Genomic DNA, 8,145 nt, shown 5'->3' with positions numbered 1-8,145 from the left:
GTGCCCAGCATTTTTCAAACTGAATACCGAACTATTTTCGAACGTATCAACTCATTTACATCGCTACATCCTGCATGCTATTTTACAAGTCGGATATACATTTATGCTATACATCAACAAAGGACCAATTTTTAAATGATGTACATACAACAAATGGTGCTGGTAGAACATTTGCATGTTAATTTAATTTTTTTTCATACTAACATCGACCATTAAAGTTGGTTTACTCGCGATTAAATTGAAAAAAAAAACATAATTAGATTTGCCTAAAGGGAGAAAAATATCTTCAAATTATATATATAGTATATGTGAAACATGATACGTTTTGAACTTAAAACTCAATTCAAAAAAAACCTGGGTCATCTAATGAACAAGAAAATAAAAAATGTATGTTTTCAAAAATCAAAAGTTGATTTGCAGAACTGATGCAAGATTTAGCCATCAAACCGGCTTCTAGTTACAGGCTAAGTATGTTTGATTGTGATGTCAATAAAACAAACATGACATGATAAATTGTGATTGGTCACCCACTATGACAAACAGCAAACAATGCATCCACTTTCTTTTAATACAAACTTTTGATAATATTGTGCATGATTTTTTGGGAAAAAGTTATGAGAGCTCAGTTATGACTCTTTCGCATTTGTCTTCTAAAATCTTCACAGCTTCGGTAAACAGCACCTCAGGAGGTAATGCTCCAGTCGATTCTATGGTAACTGTCATAGTCAACAAGGAAAAATAAAACGTAAAGAGCATGCTTCGCTACATTGTCAAGAACTTCTATATACACATACAACACTTTTCACATGGTTATATATGCATTATTAAAATGTTGATTTAATAACCCTTTTCCCAATAATGAACACGAAAGGATATTACTCATCAAACATTACACCTGTGTATGAATGCATTGTAATTGAGCTTACTAAATCAGAAAAATATCCAATTAGATGAACAAAATGAGACACCATTTCAAAAATAAAAACTTAAGGCAATCCGCATTCATCAAATCACTTGTAATTTTAAAAGGGAAACATTACTTACAAATGAAATGATCTTTCACACGTCGAAGTGCAACATCCTGCTTAAATTCATCTTCACGAATACATTCCCTACACAACGTACAACCCCGTGGTCGTGCCACAATTGCTCTCTTTTTACCTATTTGATTGGAAAAACGGTAAGGAGAGATAAAAAAAAATCTTTATTATTCAAGGCCAACAAATTCTATGATCCAAAAACTGTAAAGCAGAAGTATGCTTCTCACCATTACCAACATCTTCAATGTCAAACACCTTAACAGGACATGTTTTTACAAGTTTCTCTGCTCTTTCATCTTCAACGTCTTGCAATAGTACAACCTAAAATATGGAAATAAATTCAGGAGCCGCAACAAAAAATAATCCAACTATCCACCCCTACTATCATTGCCTAGTGTGAAATAGAAAAAGCTACATGGACGTCTATTTTCACCTCAGGAAGCATTCTATACCAAGCAGTGGCCACCGGTGACCACTTCGCATGTGTCTTTCCCATGCCTTTAACAGCATGGGCTTCTAGCTCAATTTCCTACAAAAGAAGAAAAAACAGTGTTGTTTCCATTAGATCATTAATAAGAAAAAAATATGATAGAATACTCATACTAGCGAGCAAAAATAATTTGCAAAGAGAAGTATTATCATTCCGTCAAACCTGCTCACATGGAAAGATATAAAGCAGTTGATATCATAGGGTTTATTTTGGCCATTGAATGTTTGTTGTCCCTAATAATAGTTTCACTATCTATACTATCTTCTATGACCCCATAACATCTAGAAGCAACCGGATCTAATCGCTTATCCGTATAAAATAAAATTTCAAACATATCTTAATATGCGTCCTAATAGCAACTACAAAGTCAACATAGTAAACCACAACAAACTTGATTTAAGCATAGTGACCACCAGAAAATAACCAATTCGTTAAGTTTAACTTCAGAAACTGAGAAAAATCGCTCACATTTTTTAACATGAGACTTTTTGTTATCTTCCCTAATTATATACTTTACACAGTTTACATTCTCGTCAAGCTCATCCACAGTCATATAAGCTTATAAACCCTATATTTTTTACTGGCCGGATGAAACAAGCAACTTCAGTTTTATAATTGAATATAATCCTGAAAGACCACAAAATGTTATGGGAACTAAATTTTGAAAGCTCGATAAAGAAGATTGGCTGGGACCATGTCCAAAATCTGGTCTGGCAAAGAAATTGTCGTGCCGCCATTTTTAAAGGTTGATCTACTACCTCTCAGAAATATTTTTATAAGGCATTTGGCACCAAATTATATCACATATATCCATGCTTCACCTGCAGCGCTTTAGTGCAACTCTTCCTGAAGGAAAACCCAAAGGTTTCCATTGAAGTCGAACTTCTTACTGAAATATTTATTTCTGTTCATTATTTGTTTTTAACTGATTTGTCATTTAACCAGTCAGACAAGAAATCACGATATGATTAGTAAGAAACTGGAATCCCAACAAAAAAGATTTTGCCTTTACCATTAACTGACAGTAAGTATGGCAAAGGTCCAATTAGTTTCTCAGAAGAGTACTATTTTAATAACACATTGCTCTACTTTTAATGTTCCAAAAGTTCTCAGATATTTTTAGTTCCCAGTTCCCACCTACACTTCACTTCAGATGACCTTCTTAAACTGGGATAAAAAAACCAATTTGGTATTAATCTTCTCATAACAATATTATTAAAAAGTCAAAGTATGAGGCGCATATAAAAGGAACTCCAAGCACATATCCTCAAGCGCCCATTGTGAAAGCATCAGAATATATTGGTTTCTACAATTGTTTACTTGGCTCTCTTTAAGCCACATAATTCAAGTGTATAAAGACTACACAGCAGCAGAAGCATTCAGTCTTCTGGTTCTTCTTCAACACAAACGAAGAGAAGGACATATACATACACACACACAGAGAAGGACAGACACACATACATCTTTACACTTCTCACTGGAGGTTTTGATATTGGCTGGAAAGAACCGTGTAATAGTTTCAAGGGCGATTTCAAAACTCTCTGGTGATTAAATCCTTTATACAGATAAAAACTAGATATTGTATAGGATTCAATTTTGTATTATATTTGTATTAGCAAGAACTATTTTGTTCTTGGTAGCCGGTTGATTTTAATAACTGGGTGTAGTTAAAAATCTCATGTTTCGTTCTTTATTGTCCTGAACACTGTATCCGCAAAAATTCGAAAGAACTTTTTAAATTGAGTGAGTATTGTATTCAACACCCCCCCCCCCAACACACACAATACTTGGGACCTAAAAGACTAATGTGCAAAGGGACTCGAAAACACAATTCTCTCATAAGAGGATATTCTTTTCTTCTTATTTCTTGTTTCGTTCATCTGTGATTGTACCTCTAACATTGAGTTGAATTTAAGGTATCAGTTCCAGGAAAGTCTAACCTTTTTTTTAACAGTCAAAAATATAGAAATTCCTTCCTTAGCTAAATATAGTGTTATAACAGATAAATTTTAAATTTATCACAGCCTAAAGACGAACATTCTCAACAAAAAGGTGGAATGTGTTTTAAACTGTTCCACTGTGTATAAGACCTCACAACTCTTTCCATGGAATTGTTAACTAAAAATTGAAAAATAATAGACATGAGAGACAAGTTAAAAGCATTACCTGTCCAGGTCCAAGCTTAGCTAAAATGATATCAGAATGGCAAGGGGCAATTGGTTTCTTCGAAAAGTCATGCAAAGTTTCTTGGCTAGTGTGGAATGAAGTATATGTTCTTGGTTTTAAAGTTGACTTTGCTGCTGAAGTTTCCAATGAGAACTCACTCCCATTAGGTAGCCACTTCAGCTCATTTGATTTTACTGAATCCATCAAGACACCATAATAAATTACAATATAGCAACAGATATGGGTACAAAACAAGTCATTATAACAAAATATAAAGCTAGTGGCACTTCCAAAGAAGGCAAATTTACCTGTGATACGTTGACCACCTCGCTCACAACGAACATGAAGTTTAAAAACAATTGTGTTATTTTCTCTTGGATCATCATTTTCTACAAATGAAAAAGCAAAGCATCATAAACATCATTATTAGCTGATAAAGATAGCAAGGTCACTGTGACACAAAGAAACATTTAAGCAGCTGGTCAAACTGAGGTATACCTGATTTGTAATCAAACAACCTAGGGTCAGCATTGATCGGAATGAGACCTAACCTGTGGGAGAGCACCTCATCTTGAACCACGGATGTGTTGTTTGCAATTAGGACCTTTTCAATAGCCATGGTAGGAAGCTACACATAAAAAAAACGAAATCGGTAACACCTTAAGTCATAATTTATACTTTGTAGTACTTCTATATTCTATGGCACAAAATTTATATATCGTCTGCCTAAAAAATCATCATATTCTAAAACACAGTCAGAAGTCCCCAGTCGAAGTTGCTCTCTTTCGGTCCCTGATATTCCCTGACATCACCACATTGCCTGACTTTGCCTGTTCTGTTTTCTTTCATGTTTTTTTTCCTAATCCATGGTCTAGAATAAGGGTTTATGAGTTATGACACCTTATCAATCCCAAGTAGTTCTGGATAAGTGATTCATTAGGTCGAGGTAATATAGAGGAGGAAGGGTCCGAGTAACATTGGGTTTATTACTAATATATAAATCAGCTAATACGATGAACCAAATGACTAATACTACCAAAAACAAAGTAACCAGCATTGCAAATGACCCTTACATCAAACATATTGAAAAGAGCATAAACAGTCTAACCTCAGCAATAAGAATTCTCCGAAAAGCATTAGCAAGCGAGGCGTCAACACCAATCATATCAAACTCCATATCCTCCTTGTCAAGTCGAATAACTTCAACCCGGAAATTCTTGCGAAATTGTTCCAATTGCAAACTATTATCCACCCCAACAGATGAATAAGCACCAGAATACTGCACATTCTCAGTCTACAAATAGCAAAACATAAAAAAACCCATAAAAATCCAAACTTTATAAACCAAGAACAAAATAAAAACATAAGTATACATATATATAGATACAGAAACATACATGAGTTGGGGCATCAGGATTACAGTGAACACGAGTTCTTTGAAGTTGAATGTGAGATGGGAGCTGACCCTCTGGTACATCTGGCAAATCCCATACTGAAACTTTCTCCATATGTGTGTGTGTTCTTGTATGTATGTGTGTATGTAATTTCAGACCAAAGTGTGTTTGAGGGGTCTGAAAGGAGGAAAGGCGTGTTGGGTTTATTTTTAGGGTTTAGGGTTTTGCTGACATGATTTAAGTACAAGGTTTTATTATGTTTAATAAATTCTCAATTTTTTCAAAAAAAAAGGGATCTAATTCCAATTAAAAATGTGTTTAAAGGTTAAATTTATTAATGGTTAATTTAATTTTTTTAAAATATATTTTTAGAGAAAAGCTTAAAAAATCATTCTTGCTACTGTTGATAATGAAATTAAATTAAATTTCGGGTGTGTTTAAATTTGAAAAATGGGATATAAAAAAACATATAAAAACTATTGTGCCATGTTCAGATCAGTTACACCAAATCTCTCCCCATGTAAACAAAGTGCAAAGTCATCATATCATATTATCTGATTCTGTTTAACCATAACTTGCTTGTTATAAGTTTCTGTTAGTGATGCATGGAAAATGAGTGGATGGCAAAAATCATACATTTGATGATAAGCATAACAAGAATGAAAAGGGCAACTATTGCTTGTGTAGCTCTTGGCACAAATCAGTTTAAATTTTCAAGAACCATTATACATTTGCATCTACAGATTGTTTACCAGTAATCTCTACAAGAACAAGAACCATCTGTGAAACAGTGAAAGCGGTTTCTATCACGAACAATGATTTTTCGGTTAACAATCTTGGATATGAGTTTAAGGGAAGCATGGCAATCTTCACAAACACGAAGATTCTTCATGATCCTAATTGGCGTTCCAGCTGCAGTGTTCATTAGGCCAAAAACCAGTGCTAACTTTTCACTATGTCGGTATAGGAATCTTTCCTTCTCATGCTCTTCAATATCTAGCAGAACCACAGATGTATCAGGGACGTAGCCTTTATCTCTCAGTTCTTCCAATAATCTTTCCCACCTCTTGTGTATCTCCTCAATCTGAGAATGAGTTTCATCGCCAGCAACAAATTCATGGACTGTACCATCTATTGTGATTGAACTCCATCCTGGTTTCTTTTTTGCTCCATTATCTCTCATTAGCTTTCTCACTCTTATGGAGTCCTCCCACCTCTTTGCTCCTGCATAAATATTCGACAGAACAACATAGTATCCATCGTTTAGTGGATCTAGTTTTAGAAGGTGTTTGATTGCTTCTTCAGCCATTTCAATGTTCTTGTGAACTTTGCATCCACCAAGGAAAGCTCCCCATACAACCGAGTTTGGCTTGATATCCATGTTTCTAATAAATTCATGAGCTTCTTCTAGTAGCCCTGCCCTGCTTAAGAGATCAACCATACAACCATAATGCTCAATCCGAGGAGTTATCCCATAATCTCTACTCATGCTGAAAAAAAACTCACGGCCCTCGTTTACCAGGCCCATATGGCTACAAGCATGGAGGAGGCCAACAAAGGTGACCCCGTTAGGCTTGATTCCCTCGTGAATCATTTCACGGAAAAAGTTTAAAGCATCCTCACCTTGTCCATATAATGCCAGCCCCTGGATCATAGCCGACCATGACACAATAGTCCGTTCCTCCATCTCCTCAAAGACCTCGCGTGCAGCTTCCAAGCATCCACATTTGATGTACATATCAATCAGAGTGTTGCAAATACGAATATTTCTTCTAAACCCACTTCGATTTGAGTAGTCATGAATCCTCTTGCCAAGATCAAGTGCACCTAAATCCGCACACGCAGCAAGAACAGCAACAACAGTCACCTCATTAGGCCTCAAACCTGCCTCTTCCATTTGTGTAAAAATACCAACTGCCTCCTTAGGCCTCCCACACTGAACAAAACCAGCAATCATACTAGTCCATGACCTCACACTTCTCTCCGGCATTCCCAAAAACAACTCATACGCCCCATCAACATCTCCGCATTTCACCAACTGCGTTATCATCGTATTCCACGTCACGACATCTCTTTCAGGCATTTTATCAAACAACAATCTCGCATCCCTCATCGCCCCGCCAGACGCATACAAGTGAACAATGGTGTTCAGCAAAAACAAATTCCACTCAAACCCAAGTTTCACAATAACCCCATGAACAATTCTCCCATTCATAACATCCAAAAGCTTCGAACAAGCTTTAAGAACAAAAGAACAAGTAAAACTATCCGGTAAAACATCGCATTCTCGCAACTTATAAAACAGTAAAACTGCATCATTTGGAGAATCACTCTCTGCCAATGACTTCAAACACGTATTCCAAACAACAATCTCTGGCTTCTCAGAACGCTCAATGATTTTATGAGCATATGTAAAGCTTGAAGTGAATGCACAGACTGAGCCAACTCGGGCGAGTGGGATAACAGAGAGAGTAGTGTTGGTTTTAATTATGTGGGCGTGGAGTTGTTTCAGTTCAACTGGTGTTTTGAAGTTGTGTAAGAGATCCGACACGGGGTTGGGGTTGTCTGAAATGGGTGTCCGAATGTTGCAATGTGGGGTTGGTTTTAAGGAAGGATTGCAGGGAATTGTGTGTATTGTTGAAGATAGAGGTGATGACAGAGAGTAAAACATCTCTCTTGTTTCAAACTGTTCTAACTGAAGTTCTATAAAACAGACAACATAGTACTAAAACTCTTGGCATGCAAATTTCAGACAGGAAAGTAAAATTGTAGATAATATCAACTTCCTGATAACAGTCATTCATCCAGAAATTAAAATGAAACCATGAAGTGAAACCTCGATTTTTTTTTCTCGATGTCCTGCTATTCTTGTCCTACCTATGTTCTTGTTATCTGATGTTCTTGACTCTTGTTAGAGAACCAAGAGGGCAGTCAGGGAACATCCATTAAACAGAAAATACAGCTACAATACCTAAGAGAAGAAGACGGAAGCATATGATGAAAAGGAATATATGCAAGAGAGATTAATATGATTTATAGGAATACAATGTTGGAT

The 8,145-nt window shown here is 35.9% G+C and overlaps 2 protein-coding genes across 2 annotated transcripts; both read right to left on the bottom strand.

Annotated features, from left to right (window-relative positions):
* Positions 1-381: 381 nt before the first annotated feature.
* LOC141695045 (uncharacterized) lies at positions 382-5,320 on the bottom strand. The gene is made up of 9 exons (XM_074499283.1): positions 5,094-5,320; positions 4,805-4,990; positions 4,195-4,324; positions 4,005-4,085; positions 3,697-3,890; positions 1,474-1,569; positions 1,268-1,361; positions 1,045-1,161; positions 382-716 (listed from the first exon to the last, which is right to left on the bottom strand). Exons 1-9 carry the CDS (start codon positions 5,202-5,204, stop codon positions 613-615), a joined length of 1,113 nt encoding a protein of 370 aa, XP_074355384.1. The 5' UTR covers positions 5,205-5,320; the 3' UTR covers positions 382-612.
* A 359-nt stretch (positions 5,321-5,679) lies between these two features.
* Positions 5,680-8,026, bottom strand: LOC141697513 (pentatricopeptide repeat-containing protein At5g66520-like). The gene has a single exon (XM_074501919.1). It carries the CDS (start codon positions 7,759-7,761, stop codon positions 5,839-5,841), a length of 1,923 nt encoding a protein of 640 aa, XP_074358020.1. The 5' UTR covers positions 7,762-8,026; the 3' UTR covers positions 5,680-5,838.
* Between the last annotated feature and the right edge of the window lie 119 nt (positions 8,027-8,145).

This window comes from Apium graveolens, chromosome 11 (assembly GCF_009905375.1).
Source record: "Apium graveolens cultivar Ventura chromosome 11, ASM990537v1, whole genome shotgun sequence".
NCBI lineage: Eukaryota > Viridiplantae > Streptophyta > Magnoliopsida > Apiales > Apiaceae > Apium > Apium graveolens.
The sequence above is the reverse complement of the archived record's forward strand: the minus strand, read 5'-3'. Positions and strand labels throughout refer to the sequence as shown.

Bases quoted from the DNA above. Each gene is read 5' to 3' on its own strand.
- LOC141695045 (XM_074499283.1), bottom strand. From the start codon at position 5,204: ATGGAGAAAGTTTCAGTATGGGATTTGCCAGATGTACCAGAGGGTCAG. The intron at 4,991-5,093 runs GTATGTTTCTGT...TGCTATTTGTAG, and splicing joins ATCCTGATGCCCCAACTCAT to ACTGAGAATGTGCAGTATTC. The intron at 4,086-4,194 runs GTATACCTCAGT...TTTCATTTGTAG, and splicing joins GTTGTTTGATTACAAATCAG to AAAATGATGATCCAAGAGAA.
- LOC141697513 (XM_074501919.1), bottom strand. From the start codon at position 7,761: ATGTTTTACTCTCTGTCATCACCTCTATCTTCAACAATACACACAATT.